At 40.6% G+C, this 19,368-nt stretch overlaps 1 protein-coding gene across 1 annotated transcript; it reads left to right on the top strand.

Moving 5' to 3' along the window:
• Positions 1-4,262: 4,262 nt before the first annotated feature.
• Positions 4,263-19,368, top strand: LOC148362468 (uncharacterized). Its single transcript, XM_088339898.1, has 8 exons — positions 4,263-4,733; positions 4,834-4,952; positions 11,398-11,501; positions 11,563-11,737; positions 12,765-12,882; positions 16,808-16,893; positions 17,245-19,019; positions 19,098-19,368. Exons 1-8 carry the CDS (start codon positions 4,341-4,343, stop codon positions 19,157-19,159), a joined length of 2,832 nt encoding a protein of 943 aa, XP_088196024.1. The 5' UTR covers positions 4,263-4,340; the 3' UTR covers positions 19,160-19,368.

Genomic DNA, 19,368 nt, shown 5'->3' with positions numbered 1-19,368 from the left:
ATCAGTGATTCTCAAATGGGAATAAGTGAAAGATCTTCAGGGGGTATGTAAAATTTTATAATACATTCTAGAAGAAGTGCTCATATTTGAATGAATTAAAAGTCATATATTTACAATTACATGATTAGTTTGGGTAAATAAAGGAAACTAACAATAAGATAATGTGCCCATTTTCCATTTTATTTTGAAGTATAATAAGAAAAAATAATGAGCCACAATTTTTTTATACAGAATTTAACTTCTTTTTACAATGAGAAAAAAAAACATTTTTACATAAACAGAATATTTTTTTTTCTGGAGCATAAGAATGAATTATTGTACTGAGTGAATGACTATGAAAACGTTTTAGATTGTCAGGGGGAAGGGGCCACAATCCCGTCCGGCCTTTTCCCGTCAGCCCTTTTATTCTTTCTGTTTCATTGTTTTATAGAGTTGTTGATTTTGAATTTATTGTAACCTTTTATTTTGATGAACAGATGGGGAAAAACATCAGTCAATCAATGAATGTTATTAAAGTAATGTTTGGTTGGTTAATTGGTTGGATCCCTTATTAATTAAGGTCGTAGGGGTACCATTTCTCGTGGTGTAAGTACAGCCTGGTGGCGCCCATCCCCCTCCAGGCCGACATATGTAATGTTTACAAAACTAATGTATGTAAAACTAGTTAAATAATACAAATCAAGGATACTATATACAACATAACAAGAATGTATGAATTTATTTATTCATATATTTAATTCTTGATTCCCAATTCAAAAAACATTTGCATTTGAAAGGGTATTTGCTTTAAAAATATTTCACAGGGAATTAAGTCCCTATAAAAAATTGTCAAACACTGCCCTTTATGGCACATCTTGAAATCAGATGGTGTCGTTGGGCGTAGATGGGTTGGGAATGTGTTGTTTTTTATCAAAAGCTATCATCCAGTAGTTACACAGTTCAGATAACTGGAGCCAATCCAAGATTACTTCAGGTGGTTTCGATTGGACGACGGTCATCTAAAGGGCACCTACTAAGTTCGTGTTTAATGGTTAGTTTGTAATGAACCTAACATCCAAAATAGTTTCTTATGTCAGTATTTGACGTGTTATTATCATGCACGGATAAACACATTTTACAAAATTGTACATTATGACAACCTTGTCTTTAGAATATAAAATGCAGTCTCTATCACACCGTTGCACAGTTCTTTTTTTCTTTTGGTGAGCATCACTTTGAAAAACAACTAATAGTATAAGCTGTACCGACATGTTGCTGCCACAGTCTTCCCGTTTTTCTGCAAAACTGAGGGCAAGGGAAGCTGTTTGTATGTTCTTATTTTGCAACTTTCATGGGTCGGATATAGTGCTGAGGTCCAACATCGATTGCACAGATGTACTTTGGCAGAGAGAAGGCAGAGTTTGACATGCTCTGCATGGGGCAGGTGGCCCTAACCCACTGTCAACATAACCTTTTTGGTGACCGCCATTCTCAGTATGATTTTGTTTATATTCTCAGTACAATTTTGTTTATATGAAGAAAAAAAAAGATTACATACACAATTGTACCTTTATTGATCAATTACAAGATAGGTATCACACAGTCGTCATCCTCACGTTTATATATAAACAATCTCCCCCCCTCATTTAATTCACCTCTTACGAGCAAAATCTATGAAGTAGAAACTTTTATTTTTTTACAATTGTTTATACATTTAGATATTCTTTTATATCCTAGAACCAAAGCACAAACGATTTTACAGGCTCAAGCATTTAACAAATTAAAGTACAGGATACAACTTTTTTTTTTGTCAATAACTGGTGTGCCATCAAATAAATATATGAGGGGAGACTGTCTAGCCATTCAGAATACAGAACTCACAATGCAAATCGGTAAAGTAGTGAAACCGTTAGAAGTACACTGCATTATAGCGAGGGATTACTGTATACCTGGGGTCTCCAACATAGTGCCTCTGAGCACCAGGTAGCCCCCAAGACCACCTGAGTAGCCCGCAGACCCGTTCTAAAAACATAAGGTGCGCCATTGTGAATTTCTCCAATAATTTCTCCAATAATTACAACCTGGTACTAAAATGGTAATAACTTTTTTACTCTCTACCCCCATCCTTTGGATTATAGTCAAAATTGCAGCCTTAGCTTATTCATGATGCAAGTGCAAGTACGTGAATTTCATAGACAATCTGGCAACCCAGGGAATGTTACACTTTCAAATAAAACAAAACCCGCAGGGACAAGCGTGATGTCAATCTCGAGCATTCAGTCCCCTTTATGCAAATCTAATGTGTTCCGCCCCGAACAGCTCTGATAAAAGTAAGATACAAGTGATAGATGCAGTGGAAAATAAAGCATATGGGCTCTTTGAACTCTGTTGAGCATTGTTAACACATACCAAATAGAGAAAATATTTAATCTTCAACATTTTAAGGACACCTTAATGATCCACCCCACGTTTAATAATTCCTTAGATGCATTATTACTAGAATTGGGAGGGTTACTTAATAAATGGAATCAGATAAAGTTACTAGTTACCTGTTGAAAAATGTAATCAGTATAATTGGTATAATGGCGGCGCCCTCTGGCTGCGGCTGCATCGACTCGCTACAACGGGTCAGGTGTATCGACATTTCGTTCTGTGTACATTGTTACAAAGAATGACAATACAAAGGAAATTATTATTATTATTATTATTATTAATCCAAATACCATGATATTGCAGTAATATAACTTGATTGCTTTTGATTACTTTTGGATTACTTTAATACCAAATATGCTAATAAAAGACAAAATAAATATAATCTTGATAAAAGTTCTCTATTTAGTTGAAGATAAATAAACAAATTAGGGTCAGGTAGTTGCTTGTAGTCCTACAAAGATGTGCTTTATATTTTACCACGTGGTAACGTCCATCCATCCATCCATCCATCCATTATCTACACCGCTTATTCTCAATAGGGTAGCAGGGCGCTGGAGCCCATCTCAGCTATCTTCGGGCAGTGGGCAGGGGACACCCTTAACCAGTTGCCAGCCAGTCGCAGGGCACACAGAGACAGATAACTCACTTGCTCATTCACACCTAGGGACAATTTGGACCGGCCAATTAACCTGAAATGCATGTTTTTGGAGCATGCCCGGAGGAAACCCAGGCAAGCACGGGGAGAACATGCAAACTCCACACAGGAATGTTTGAACCCGGGACCTCAGAACTGTGCCGTTTACGCGCTAACCACTGTGCTGATGTTCTGCCCCACGTAGTAATGTATAAAAAATAAAACTTTGTTCTTACATGGCAGACATGATATACTATGTTTTAGTTCACATTAAGAGCACATTAAGTACCAAATATTGTTTTAAACACATGTTCACTTTCTAAATTTCCCACACTGAGATGTTTTGTGTCCAAGTTCCAGTTTTACTTGTTTGAAGTGGGGATGCTAGACCTTTTGACAATATTCAGAAGTACTAGGTTATGTAAGACATTCCCACAATCAAACAATTCAGCGATCGAGTAGTGATTTTGAACACAAATTAACTGCAAAATACCAAAAGAAGACAACCAATCATATTTACTTTATATCACTGAATGCATCACTTGGAGCAAATGAGCTGTCCTCACAAAACTGCAGGTTATGGTTACTCCAACAAAATAAGTCCTACATTGAAGGAAAAATAAAATACAGACAAAAAGAGAAGTACTTTTACCTGCAAAACAATGTGTGTGTTTGTCGTTTGTACAATCTGTGCAACAGACAGTCACATTACTATGACGCGCGCACCTCATCTCTAGCTGTCTCTCAAGTGTCAGTGATTGAAATTATGACAAACGAATTATTATGACTGACACAATTTGTCTATTGGTTTATATTGACTCTATACATATAGTAAAACAATAATCCTAAATTTAACTAAATGTACCTGTGATTTGATTTCATCTTTTTTTTCTGTAACTGTAACGGTATAAAATTACTTTTTTTTGTATCCTAATTACGTAATGCTGTTACATGTATTCCGTTACACCCAAACCTTGATTTTTACCCAACTGTCTATTGAGTGTGGCTTGTATCGGCTCAGTATAGCTTTTCATCTTGTTATGCAACGAGTTGGCACTATTTCAATTCAAAGCAGAGTGAAGATCAGCATCCTAGTCCAAACACAGCGCCACACAACTGGGGTCAACTCAAACTGGATTGGCTGACACTTTTCCTTATCAGCTGTCATGGGAGCCGTGCAACGTGATGTTAGGAGAAGGTGGGCAAACACCTGGCCTGCTTATAAAAAGGGCAAGCGTGAATCTTGTCCTTACAGCATCCCGTGGGGGTCACTGGTTGTTGTGAGTCCTCAAAGATGAAGCACACTGCTGTGTGCCTGGTGGCACTGGCCGTGTTTGGCGGCCTGTGCTCCGGATTCCATACACCAGGTCATAATCCTCACGATCAGCAGCAGGCCAAACATGTACTGGAGAGGCCGCTTACTTGGAGCTACCCCGAAGGGCCCACAGTTGAGTTGGAGACCGTGACCGAATTTGAGCTGAGACACCCAGTCCCGGCTGCCACTGTCTCTGTGGAATGCGGGGAGAGGCAAGCACGCGTGGAGGTCCAGATGGACTTCTTTGGAATAGGCCAGTACATCAAGCCCGGGGATATGACACTGGGTACTTGTGCCCCTGTGGCTGAAGACACTCAGGCTCACGTGCTGATTTTTGAGTCTGAGCTGCAGGAGTGCAACAGCATGTCACGGGTAAGCCACGGGCGCACTATACAGAAACCGTCTTGGATTTATATCCCATAATGAAGCGTCATCCTGCACGTGATCGGTTTTATTTGTCCCCCTTCTGCAGACGAATGATCAATCCCTCGTCTACACCTTCAGTCTGAACTATAACCCTTCAACGCTAGGCGGCACCCCAGTTATGAGGACCAACGAAGCTGCTGTTTTTGTGGAATGTCATTACTCAAGGTACCCTGTTTTCCCCCTCATAAAAACAGATGCATTATTCATAAAGGGAATTTTCTCATCTCATCTCATTAGCTGCACCGCTTATCCTCAGTAGGGTCGCGGGGGTGCTGGAGCCCATGCCAGCAATCATCGGGCAGTGGGGAGGGGACACCCTGAACTGGTTGCCAGCCAATCGCAGGGCACACAGGGACAGACAACTCGCTCGTTCATTCACACCTAGGGACAATTTGGACCGGCCAATCCACCTGAAATGCATGTCTTTGGAATGTGGGAGGAAACCGGAGTGCCCGGAGGAAACCCACGCAAGCACGGGGAGAACATGCAAACTCCGCACAGGAAGTCCAGTAGCTGGAATTGAACCCACACAGGAGGTTCCCAAGACCTTAGAACTGTGCCGCACACGCGCTAACCACTGCGCCGCCGTGCTGCCCTAAAGGGAATTTTAACTGGTTCAAATAAAAAATGACTCAAGAATTGTGTGGGGTGCGTCGTTTGAGAGTGTCCCTAAAAAGTTGAAAGTTTTCTCTATTAAGTGTGTGTTAACAATGCCCAACTGAGCTCACAAAACCTTTTATGCTTTATTTTCCACTGCCTCCATCTGTTGTTTTGGGTGGAACACAACAGGTTCGAGAAATAAGGGCTTGAGGGAGCGCTGGTGGGTGACATACTTTTCCACGCAGGTTTTAAAAAAAAAAAAAAATGTCTGTACTGTAGGGCAGCACCGCGGCGCAGTGGTTAGCGCGTGTGCTGCACTGTTCTAGGGTCATGAGATCGAACCTCCCGTGTGGAGTTTGCATGTTCTCCCCGTGCTTGCATGGGTTTCCTCCGGGCACTCCGCTTTCCTCCCACATTCAAAAAACATGCATGTTAGGTTAATTGGCCGGTCTAAATTGTCCCTAGGGGTGAATGAGTGAGCAAATTGTCTGTCCCTGTGTGCCTTGCGACTGGCTGGCAACCAGTTCAGGGTGTCCCCTGCCCACTGTCCGAAGATAGCTGGGATGGGCTCCAGCACCCCCGCGACCCTACTGAGAATAGGCGGTACAGATAATGGATGTCTGTACTGTATGAAAATGGTTAAAGTAAGACATATAATCTACACCTTTTACGCGCGTTGAAAAATATTGTAAAGTTGTTGGTCTGTTTTATGATATGTCTACACTTTTTAATCTTCAGTCAACGTACAGAAAATGGAAGCGTATTGGTGCTGATCCCAGTATTTGCTGCCCTCCACTGGAAATTTAGTCAGGAACTGGAAATTAGAAGAACAATAAACCACTATTATTTGAATGCAATATTATGTTGGGATTTCAAGGCAATTCTTTAAAAATATCAACCTTTTTTTATTTGAAAGGGAATATTGTATGATAACTGTATCCGTACTTGGTATAGGACTGAAAAATATATGCTACCGAACACCCCTGAAAAATACAAAAGACTTATTTTTACTTTCATTTACCAAGCTTGCTATTTTGGGTTTTTGTCTGTGCGCTGCCCAAAAATCACTACCCAGAAGGCATGAAGTAACTTAAAATAAACCATCTTAAATTATTCCGAAATAAAAACAAAAGATACCCTCGATTAAGCAAAGTTATCTGCTATTAGAGCAGGTAAATATCTTCCCATATGATTAATATTTTTATATTCCCAATAAAAAAAAAAAAGCCATATGAGATAATCGATGCTCATTTCAGCATTTGATTATTAATGTTTTACCAACATTAGATTTTCCCAAGAAATGTTCTAAAATACATTTTCTGCCAGTAGGGAAAAATATTTTTTTTTCCCCATAATAAGAAACCTCCATAGCTTTTTTAAGGATTGTTAAGAATTTTACAAAAGTGAATAGTTTTATCTTCAAAAGGTTGTTTTTTTTCCCGTTTTTTTTTCCCCCAAGTTTAAAAAAAGTTACTAATTTGCATATATATATATATATTTATACAGGGTTGGGTAGGGTTACTTTAACTTGATTATTTTCAATTACTTCTGGATTACTCCAATACCAAATATGCTAATAAAAGACAAAAGAAACTAAATATGAATACAATTACAAAATGTTGTGCAGGCTTGGGGAGTAACGGAATACACCGAACGGCAAAAATGATGTTGGCAAGCTGTTTGGATTTATTTTCATTTTGTTTCTGTCGCATTTTATGTTAGTTTTGCCGGAGATCAAAGGGATCAAACCCAGGAGAGAAAGCTTACCACGTGTTGTGAGTCATCATTTTATTCATATTTAGTTTCTTTTGTCTTTTATTAGCATATTTGGTATTGGAGTAATCCAAAAGTAATTGAAAGTAATCCAGTTAAAGTAACCCTACCCAACCCTGTATCTGTATATATATATATATATATATATATATATATATATATATATATATATATATATATATATATATATATATATATATATATATATATATATATATATATATATAGTGTTCTCTTTTGCCCGCGTGCCTGGGTCCTAGACGCATCATTTTTGCTGGGGACGAATAGTGTCAAATCATCGTTCGTCCCCGATATGCAACTTTTTTGACACAAAATTGTCATTATTACCCGATTCCTTTTTTTAAACAAAGATTTACCGCACTCCAGACCTTTCGTCAGGCAGATCCGCCATTGTTATTTCGGTCTCGCGGTTCGAATTTTTGCCGATCTCGGCAAACGAGATCTTGTTGCTTCGAGATTACGTCATTGTTGTGGTGCTTGTCGTCGAGTGAAAGAGAAGTATGCCTCCGAAAAAACAGTTAGTATCAAGGGCAAATCAACGCAAAATTGGTAATTTCTTCAGTGTCAGTAATAAGTCGAAACACAATGCAGAGAGTGATAACAACGGCAATAATTGCGGCACGAAAAAACGGCGGAGAAATTCTTCAGAAGATAGCAGGGGCAGGAAAAACCCGTGCGTTGAAGCGAACGATTCGACGAAAGAAAATAAACAAAAGAATACTCCTAGCAAGAAAAGGACTTTTCTGTCAAAATGGACTAAATTATATCCCTGGTTACGCTATGAGGAGGATGATAATGGAGGCTACATGATTTTCCAAATCTCATTCTGTTGGCGTAGCTTGCAAAGACATCAGCCGAACATACTGCAGGTTGTGAGAGGGGTTTCAGCGTCCAAAACGACATCCTCCCAAAAAAGCGAAACCGCCTCAATATCGCAACACAACACCAGCTTATGAAGGTGCTTCTTACAAAACAATTCGACCTTGAGAACGCATTACAATTGTGGCGGGACAGCAAACTACGAAGAATATATGAGCTGAAAAATCTGAAGTGATAACTGCTTTGTATTACCAATTAACTGTGATGATTAAAACTGCATGAATACAGAGACTAATATTTCAGCAATATTTTTTTGCATAATGTACAATATTTTTGTGAACTGAAAAATCTTGAAGTGAAAACTGCTTTGTATTACCACTTAAGTGTGATGATTAAAACTGACTGAAAATATAGATTTACAGTAAAGTATCTATCTATCTATCTATCTATCTACAGGGAGTGCAGAATTATTAGGCAAGTTGTATTTTTGAGGATTAATTTTATTATTGAACAACAACCATGTTCTTAATGAACCCAAAAGTCTCATTAATATCAAAGCTGAATATTTTGGAAGTTGGAGTGGGGCTTTTTTAGTTTTAGCTATTTTAGGAGGATATCTGTGTGTGCAGGTGACTATTACTGTGCATAATTATTAGGCAACTTAACAAAAAACAAATGTATACCCATTTCAATTATTTATTTTCATCAGGGAAACCAATATAACAGCTCAACATTCACATATATACATTTCTGACATTCAAAAACAAAACAAAAACAAATCAGTGACCAATATAGCCACCTTTCTTTGCAAGGACACTCAAAAGCCTGCCATCCATGGATTCTGTCAGTGCTTTGATCTGTTCACGTTCAACATTGCTTTCAGCAGCAACCACAGCCTCCCAGACACTGTTCAGAGAGGTGTACCGTTTTCCCTCCTTGTAAATCTCACATTTGATGAGGGACCACAGGTTCTCTATGGGGTTCAGATCAGGTGAACAAGGAGGCCATGTCATTAGTTTTTCTTCTTTTAGACCCTTTCTTGCCAGCCACGCTGTGGAGTACTTGGATGCGTGTGATGGAGCGTTGTCCTGCATGAAAATCATGTTTTTCTTGAAGGATGCGGACTTCTTCCTGTACCACTGCTTGAAGAAGGTGTCTTCCAGAAACTGGCAGTAGGACTGGGAGTTGAGCTTGAGTCCATCCTCAACCCGAAAAGGCCCCACAAGCTCATCTTTGATGATACCAGCCCATACCAGTACCCCACCTCCACCTTGCTGGCGTCTGAGGCGGACTGGAGCTCTATGCCCTTTACCGATCCAGCCACGGGCCCATCCATCTGGCCCATCAAGACTCACTCTCATTTCATCAGTCCATAAAACCTTAGAAAAATACGTCTTGAGATTTTTCTTGGCCCAGTCTTGACGTTTCAGCTTGTGTGTCTTGTTCAGTGGTGGTCGTTTTTCAGCCTTTCTTACCTTGGCCATGTCTCTGAGTATTGCACACCTTGTGCTTTTGGGCACTCCAGTGATGTTGCAGCTCTGAAATATGGCAAAACTGGTGGCAAGTGGCATCTTGGCAGTTGTACGCTTGACTTTTCTCAGTTCACAGGCAGTTATTTTGCGCCTTGGTTTTTCTACACGCTTCTTGCGACCCTGTTGACTATTTTGAATGTAACGCTTGATTGTTCGATGATCACGCTTCAGAAGCTTGGCAATTTTAAGAGTGCTGCATCCCTCTGCAAGATATCTCACTATTTTTGACTTTTCAGAGCCTGTCAAGTCCCTCTTCTGACCCATTTTGCCAAAGGAAAGGAAGTTGCCTAATAATTATGCACACCTGATATAGGGTGTTGATGTCATTAGACCACACCCCTTCTCATTACAGAGATGCACATCACCTGATATGCTTAATTGGTAGTAGGCTTTCGAGCCTATACAGCTTGGAGTAAGACAACATGCATAAAGAGGGTGATGTGGTCAAAATACTCATTTGCCTAATAATTCTGCACTCCCTGTATATTATATATTTGTCGCCGATTAACAATTTTAAGCTCGATAACACTAAATTTTGGGGACCCATAGAACTCTGTTGGGACCCATAGATTTTTGAGCATGCGAGTCACCCATCACTTTTCAGAGGTAAAATGAACACTATATATATATATATATATATATATATATATATATATATATATATATATATATATATAGATGGCAATACACACTATTCAAAAAAACAAACATAAAAACATCCATCCATCCATTATCTGGGTGCCGGAGCCCATCCTAGCCATCCTCGGGCAGTGGGCAGGGGACACCCTGAACTGGTTGCCAGCCAGGGCACACAGGGACAGACAACTCACTCGCTCATTCACACTTAGGGACAATTTGGACCAGCCAATTAACCTAACATGCATGTTTTTGGAATGTGGGAGGAAACCGGAGTACCTGGAGGAAAACCACGCAAGCACAGGGAGAACATGCAAACTCCACACAGGAGGTTCAATCTCATGACCAAAGAACTGTGCCGCTCACGCAACAACCACTGCGCCGATGTACAAAACAAGGAGCCTATAATGTGCCACAAAAATGTATTTCAACAAACATATGAAAGCCACACGACAACAAAAAAACAGATCTAGGCCATTTTGGTGGCTGCTGAAAAAAGGTTGGCAGGAGGATATTCGCCACTGGCCTTTAGCCTTCTGCAACTTAATCTTGTTTGTAGCAACAGGCTATCTTGAGTCTATCATATCTGACTTTTAGTAAGTGAGTTAGAAAAAAAAAACCTACCAGTCACTGGCACAAGGTACGGTCTTTGATCTGGAACTACTGTTCAAGTTACGTGTGAGAAAACATATGATAACAATTGCACTATGATGTCTATGTGTGCACCAATGCATATGCTGACTATTTTTTGCACTATGATGACTTTGCACCAAATGCAATATTGCACAACCCTTACGATACCAATGGTATCACGACAACACTGTATGTAACATCCCACATGCCGACATTTCTTGTGTAAATACCATGTAAATTATAACTATAGCCTTATCCCCCTTGTTTTATAACCTTATCTTCCTTTGTTCCTTTATCTTCTTGGCTCATACCTCACTGTGAATGTGTAAAACTGGAGTGTCATGCCCAATTTCGTTGTCACAATATGTTAACCCATTTTGTAACAATGACAATAAAGGTATATTCTATTCTATTCTATTCTATTCTATAAAAAATATATATATATATATATATATATATATATATATATATATATATATATATATTTTCATACAGAATCAAGAACAAATAAAAAGGAAAAACATTTTTGTTGGTCCTAAAAAATATAACATGTAGTACATTCCCAGCACTGGCCAACCGCTGTTTAAATCTTTTAGGCATCACAACGTGAGCAGCCTCCCACTGGACCCAAAATGGATTCCCTTTTCTGCGGTCAGAGTTGCAGAGGAGTTCTTGTACTTCTCTCTATCTCTGAGGACCGGTAAGAACTTCTGTTTTTCTTATCTACAACTATGTCTGTTAAATTTAACCTCTCCTCCAAGACGACTGGATGCACGAGAGACCCCGTTACCAATACTACCTGGGAGACATGGTCCGTATCGAAGCCTCCGTCAGGCAATACCACCATGTACCCCTGCGAGTATTTGTGGAAAGCTGCACCGCCACTCTCTCGCCAGATATGAATTCCAGTCCCAGATATACCTTCCTTGATCAAGGGTGAGAGACTACATTCCGCTTTTATATCTAGACACAAGCGCAACAACAGGAGCGAAAACAATCTGTTTGAATGAAAAAACAAGATAAAATAAGTTTTACTAAAAATATTATATAAACCAATAAGGCTCTCAATGTACCCTATAAAAAAATCTATTTTTTATTTCTTTTTAATAAGAAACTAATCACTCAAACTGCTGTATTGTGTTTGTTTTGTTTACTGTACAATGCTATTTTTTAAGAAGTAATCATCTAATGGGACTGCTCAAATTGTAAAATAATCCCTGCCAAAGTGCTGCTTGACACGGAAACAATTCATCACAATATTTTTTTTCCGTTGTCATGTCCTGAAAATAATCAAATTTTTGAAACTCGCAGCAGAGTGTAAAGTGTTAAAATCACTATTTTTGCATTTATTTACAAAAGCTTCTTTTCAACTGAGAAAAAAATGATATATTTTTTAAATATTAATCAAACACACTGAAAAACCTTCCCTTCCTAGATTTTACATGTTTTGTCACAATGAAATGTGAATTAAAAATCTAAGCATGGTAGTACTGCTTTTCATATGATAATCTCAAAAATAATCTCGATGCATTTTAACAATATGGCTTCTGTTTTTGTTCTCATTTTAAAAATACACATTCACAGAATTAGATCCCTCATCCCCCACTGCAATTATTCAAATTTTTAAACACTCAAATGTCATAAAATTGTTAAATTTAAAGGAACAGTGTGTATTATTTACTGCCTCCTAGTGTTTAGGAGTGTGGTCCAGGAGATATGCACTTGTAATTTTAGGAACATTTGACAATTTCACAACTGAACATATTGAAACAGAATAAGTTCTTGTCACAAAAACTACTCCATAGCATTTTGTTTTAGTGAATGGGAATCCAGTTCGAAGAATACTTTCTTAATGAAAAAATAAAACGTAATTCATACAGTCCCATTGGTGTGTATTGCCATCAATCAAGTCATGAACTCACTAATATTTACATATTTGTCACTATATTTCTTCATCATGCAGATGTTTAATCGACGCAAGAGTTACAGGCGCAGACTCTAGGTTCATGTCACGCACGGCAGAGAACATGCTCCAGTTCCAGTTTGAAGCCTTCAGGTTCCAGGGCGCCGACAATGGGATGGTGAGCATGTCCAAATATGAGCCCGGCTGGATTTTTTTTAGAGGCAAACATTTATGAGGAGACCAAAAATTAAAAAAAACAAAAACTGAAGAGACAATTAAATCACTTAATGCAGACTTAAAAAATGTAAATGGTCAAAATTTATATAGCGCTTTTCAAGTCAATGAAGACCTCCCAAAGCGCTTTACAATGTGCTTCACACTTACCCATTCACACACACTAACATACTGATAGCAGCGTCAGCCATGCAAGGGGCATTAGGGATTCAGTGGCTTGCCCAAAGACACTTCGCCTATGCTGTAAAATAAAGCTGGAATATTTTATACTGTATGGTACAGATGATGTGGATTTTGCTTTTGATATATTTTTGGAAATATTCAGTGCAGACTACAATAGAAAATGTCCAATGAGACAAATTAATACGAACAATAAATCAGTAAAGCAATGTCCAAATATCCACCTGTTAAAATCCAGATACAAAAAAAACCCCAATATAGTCAAAGTACGGAGAGGAGGAAAATGGGGTCTGAATGATATTTAGAGATTAGAACCATTATATAGTAAATGAAATGAAATGAAATGAAAAAATGAAATGATCTGCATTTATATAGCGCTATTCAAGTCAATGACTTCCCAAAGCGCTTTACATTGTGCTTCACATTTCCCAATAGCGGCCTTACAGCCATGTAAGGCGCTAACCTGCTTATTAGGGGGTGTCAGGGGTTCAGTGTCTTACCCAAGGACACTTCAACATGTAACACGGACGAGCCGGGATTCGAACTGGGATCCCTTGATCCCAAGACGAGCGCTCTACCTCCTGAGCTACTGCCGCCCCGTAGATAAATGGTTTAAGCCAATAATTAACCCTGTTATTGTTATTAATACTACTGTGGTTATTATTATCATCCTAACTGTTATTAACTGTTATTATTGCTATTATTGTCAGTACGATTGGTGTCTAAAAGCTATTTAGTGATTACAGAGCTAATAGATGGGTAAAAGTAATAATTATTCTGGTATTATTTATTATTTGTATTATTATGCTCGGTAGCCTAGATGGTAGGGCGCCCGCTCCGAGACTGGGTGGTTGCTGGTTCAAGCCTCGACCAAGTCATACCTAAGACTTACAACATTGGTACTCATTGCCTCCCTGCTTGGCGTTCAGCATTAGGGGTTGGAATTGGGGGGTTTGGTCACCTAATGACTCCCAACACCTCAGTTGGGTTGAGCGAGGGGGCTGGGAATGCCCTCCTCTGAATCAATCTCCCAAAAAGAGTCAGAAATGACTCTTGACACCTCCCACTAGGGGGATATGGCTGTGGTATATAGAATTATTATGGTGATTATTATTATTATTATTATTATTATTATTATTATTATTACTGTTATTGTCACTATTATTGTTATTATTATTACTATCATCGGTATCCAAATAATGCATGAGCAGAAGCCTTATACGATGAACAGATGGGTCAAGCTAATAATTAAGCTTGTTATCTTGTTATTATTAATATAAGTATTGTCATGCGTATTATTTGTGTTATTGTTGTAATGATTATTATAATTATCAACTATAAGACAATTCTTATTGTTGAACATTGTTTTTGTTATTATATTGCTGTCACCATTATATAATGCAAATTTATTGCAATCTAGATATATATTTATAAACAAAACAATGAGGTAAATAAATACGTCAGTGATGATTGTGAAAACTAAACAAAAAGTAAATAGATGGAGATATGTTAACATAGAAATAACTTATTCAGAACACAAAATCAGTCATAACTGCACAACTCATAGTTAGGGCAGACAAGTGGGGGGCTTAATGCTGGACGCTCATCCCCTTTGGCTCAAGCTCCCATGTTTTGTCTTTAATGCACAGATCAGGACACTTAGCAATGGATAGTTCTGCTGCCTTGGGCGCCTGTAGCAGCAGGTTCAAAGATACTTTTTATGATGGTCAACACAAACCATAAAACTGTCAGTTGTCACCATGAGCACCAATGACAGTTGTTGTTATTATAATAAATACTCTTAATATATAGTTTGCTGAAAATGTATGGACACAGCAATGATGATGATGATGTTGACAGTGAAAATAGTGATGGTGATTTTAATGATGATAAAGAAGAAGTAACTATAGAGATGGTGGGACCAAATGAGTGTGTCTTCTACTCACTCCCCCTTCGGTGCTATCTTTTGTTACTTTCTTTTGTATGTTTTTTTTATTCCCCTTTTTGTATATCTCAAAGTGTAAAAGAAAAAAAAGGATTTATTATTATTAGCAATATTATTTCCCTATTGTCTTGTAACATCAACCTATGTAAACAGTGTTCTCGTTTGCCCGCGTCCCTGCGTCCTAGACGCATCATTTTTGCTGAGGATGCATAATCTCAAATCAACGTACGTCCCCGGGACGCAACCTTTTTGCCACAAAATTGTCATTATTACTCGATTACTTTTTTTTTAACAAAGATTTACTGCGTTCCAAACTTTTCGTCGGGCAGATCCATCATTGTTGTTCTGGTCTCGCGGTTCGAGTTTTCGTCTGCACGCCAATCTCGGCCAACGAGATGTTGTTGCTTCGAGATTACGTCAATGTTGTGGTGCTTGTCGTCGAGCGAAGGTTAAGTATGCCTCTGAAAAAAAAGTTAGCATTCGGTGAAAATCAACACAAAATTGGTAATTTTATCAGTGTCAGTAATTCGTCGAAACATAATGCAGAAAATGATAACAATAATAATTCCGGCACAGAAAACGGCGGAGAAATTCATACCTGTCAACCTGTACGTTTTTGCCGTACAAAGTACGTTTATTATGCATTTTAAGACGTGTACGACGTACGAGAAAATCTGTACGGAAAAATGCAAATTTGTCAATGATGGGTACGGGTATACACCGACTATCACGAAACGGCAAATCAATCAAGTCAAACGAGTTCGAGTTGTGTAGTGAAAGGAAGTCCGTCTTTTTTTAGAGAACCGGCTTTTTTGGCTCAACTCATTAAAAAGAGCCGGCTCTCAAATGGCTCACTTGCTTTAATGATTGATATTACGAATTATGTTGTATTAAAAAGTTAAGAAAAAAAGGAAGTATAAAAGGAGAAAACAAAAAAAGACAGGTTTGTGGTTATCCCTTTAATCGGTATATTACCAACAATAATTTGATGCAGAAAATGAATTAATAATTTGATGATTAAAAGTGAATGAATATATAGACTTATATTATATATTTGTCACAGATTTACAATTTCAACCTCGATTAGACAAAATTTTGGGGACCCATAGATCTCTGTTGGGACCCATAGATTTTTGAGCATGCGAGTCCCGAGACCCATCACTTTTCACAGGTAAAATGAACACTAATGTAAATATGTATATATAAACATGAGCTCCAGCTATAACACACAATTATTAAGGAAGTCGAAGGGGTAGGATTAAATAAGCATATGCTTCTTCCTGGGCAGCAAGGCAGCGCAGTGGTTAGCACGTGTGCGGGACAGTTCTGAGGTCAAGAGATCAAACCTTCTTGTGTGGAGTTTGCATGTTCTCCCCGTGCTTGCGTGGGTTTCCTCCGGGCCCTCCGGTTTCCTCCCACATTCCAAAAACATGCATGCAGGTTAATTGGCCGGTCCAAATTATCCCTAGGTGTGAATTAGCAAGTGAGTGGTCTGTCTCTGAGATTGGCTGGCAAGCAGTTCCGAAGATAGATCAGATGGGCTCCAGCACCCCCGCGACCCTACTGAGGATAAACGGTGCAGATAACTGATGGATGGATGGATGGATGCTTCTTCCTAGTCCTTTTCGGACATGTTACGTTAACATTATTTTTGTTTTTTGACTTGTTGTTTTGTTCATTTTTTTTCTCATGTTGGAAAAAAGTTTCATCCATTCATTCAAAATGGCATTTCATCTTCCTACAGCTTTACATTACCTGCAACTTGAGAGCCACATCGACTGGCCATGACATTGATAATGACCACAGAGCCTGTTCCTACGCTATGAATGGGTGAGTCATCAGCAAGATGACACTGTCAAAAACTCTGATACAATAGAAAAGCCCATCTCATTTTAGAGTTTTATTTTCAGAGTGAATAATATCAGAGTTCTACTACTACAGGATTCAGGAACCTTTTTGACTCACAGTGTCTTGAAAGCAAAATATATATTTCTAAGAGCCACACCATATATTTAAGATAAATTTTAACGAAACTGCCAAATCAGCCTTCCAGACAAAAGCTAAATCCTCAGGCCCATTTCATTAGACTGTGTGATGTTTCATGATTTGATGATACAGTTTTAATCTTTTTTAGATATACTTGCACAAGGATCACTACTGACTGCCTATGTACCTCCACAGCTGGAGGGAAGCCAGTGGCGTGGACTCTGCATGCGGTACCTGTGATTCCCTCGGAGGACAGTATACAGGTGGAGGCAGTGTCTGGAGTCCCGGTCCTGGAGGTGGCTCCACAACAGGAGGTGGCTCTACAACAGGAGGTGGTAGCTGGAACACCGGTGGTGGTGGCGGGAGTGTTGGTGGAGGCGGAGGTGGCTCTCAAACAGGAGGTGGTAGCTGGAACACCGGTGGTGGTGGCGGGAGTGGTGGTGGCGGGAGTGTTGGTGGAGGCGGAGGTGGCTCTCAAACAGGAGGTGGTAGCTGGAACACCGGTGGTGGTGGCGGGAGTGTTGGTGGAGGCGGAGGTGGCTCTCAAACAGGAGGCGGCCTATGGCACACTGGTGGTGGAACTGCTTCTCAAACCGGAGGCGGCAGCTGGAACACCGTTGGTGGAGGAGACTCTCAAACAGGTGGCGGTAGCTGGAACACTGGTGGGGGAGGAAGCTCTCAAACAGGAGGCGGTAGCTGGAACACTGGTGGTGGAGGAGGATCTCAAACAGGAGGTGGAAAATGGAGCTCTGCTGGCGGAGGTGGTTCACAAACCGGAGGTGGTTCACAAACTGGAGGCGGTTCTCAAACCGGAGGCGGCACCTGGAACACTGGTGGCGGAGGCAGTTCTCAAACCGGAGGAGGTAGCTGGAACAACCCTGGAGGTGGTGGTGTTGGAGGAGGTGGCAAATGGAGCTCTGTTGGCGGAGGTGGTTCTCAAACCGGAGGCGGCACCTGGAACACCGGTGGTGGAGGAGGCTCTCACACAGGTGGCGGTAGCTGGAACAACCCCGGTGGTGGTGGTGGTGGAGGTGGATCTCAAACAGGGGGTGTCAAATGGGGCGGCGGTGGAGGTACTGGTGGTGGAGGCACTAGTGGTGGAGGAACTGGTGGTGGAGTAACTGGTGGTGGAGGAACTGGTGGTGGAGTAACTGGTGGTGGAGGAACTGGTGGTGGAGGCACTGGTGGTGGTGTCGGCAAGACAACTAGTGTTTCTTGGAGCCCCAGTGGCACTGGCGGAAGTGGCAGTTCAGGGGCTTCCTGGAGCAGTACTGGAGGCAGCACCTGGCATAGCAGTACCAGCGGTGGCGTAACAGGTGGCGGCCATACAGGTGGCGGCCATACAGGTGGCGGCCATACAGGTGGCGGCCATACAGGTGGAGGTCATACAGGTGGCGGCCATACAGGTGGTGGCCATATAGGTGGCGGCCATACAGGTGGAGGTCATACAGGTGGAGGTCATACAGGTGGCGGCCAAACAGGCAAACAAACCGTTTCGTGGAATCCAACCGGAAGTGGTAGTTCAGGGGCTGCTGGTGGTGTCGGCAAGACAACTGGTGTTTCTTGGACCCCCAGTGGCACTGGCGGAAGTGGCAGTTCAGGGGCTTCCTGGAGCAATACTGGAGGCAGCACCTGGCATAGCAGTACCAGTGGCGGCCACACAGGTGGCGGCCACACAGGTGGTGGCCACACAGGTGGCGGCCACACAGGTGGCGGCCACACAGGTGGCGGCCACACAGGTGGCGGCCACACAGGTGGCGGCCACACAGGTGGCGGCCACACAGGTGGTGGCCATACAGGCGGCGGCCATACAGGCGGCGGCCATACAGGTGGCGGCCAAACAGGCAAACAAACCGTTTCGTGGAATCCAACCGCCTCTGAAGCGAGGGGAACCACAGGCACTAGCTGGACCTCCACCTCAACCACTACTTGGACTGGAAGAAAGGGACGATCGGTTAATCAAAAACAAGGTACGTATGCATTCAAATCGCGCTAATAGATGTATGATGTGGATGGGTGATACACCTGTTGTATTTTTCTTTTCTCAGTATATGAATGGAGAGGTGTTGTCACGCTGGGTCCTTTCGAAATTGCAGAGAAACCTGTTTAAAGTTGACATTCCAATGTGGCGATGTTATTCTGTGCACAACAACTTGCCGTCTTGTATAAAATCGACTGTCCAAAAAAATGTTCACAAGTGGCAAATTTTTCCTCATTAAAATTGTCACATATTTAGCCTTGCCGCTCTGTAATAATATACATATTTTTTTTGTTCCCAAGTCAGGGATTTGAATGGAAATAAAATTGGAAATGTGTCAA

Source organism: Urocampus carinirostris, chromosome 7, assembly GCF_059441175.1.
Source record: "Urocampus carinirostris isolate Australia breed hairy pipefish chromosome 7, RoL_Ucar_1.0, whole genome shotgun sequence".
Classification (NCBI taxonomy): Eukaryota; Metazoa; Chordata; class Actinopteri; order Syngnathiformes; family Syngnathidae; genus Urocampus; species Urocampus carinirostris.
Note: the sequence above shows the minus strand (reverse complement) of the source record. Positions and strands in the feature narration are given on the sequence as shown.

Bases quoted from the DNA above. Each gene is read 5' to 3' on its own strand.
- LOC148362468 (XM_088339898.1), top strand. From the start codon at position 4,341: ATGAAGCACACTGCTGTGTGCCTGGTGGCACTGGCCGTGTTTGGCGGC. The intron at 4,953-11,397 runs GTACCCTGTTTT...TAAATCTTTTAG, and splicing joins GTGGAATGTCATTACTCAAG to GCATCACAACGTGAGCAGCC. The intron at 11,738-12,764 runs GTGAGAGACTAC...TTCATCATGCAG, and splicing joins TATACCTTCCTTGATCAAGG to ATGTTTAATCGACGCAAGAG.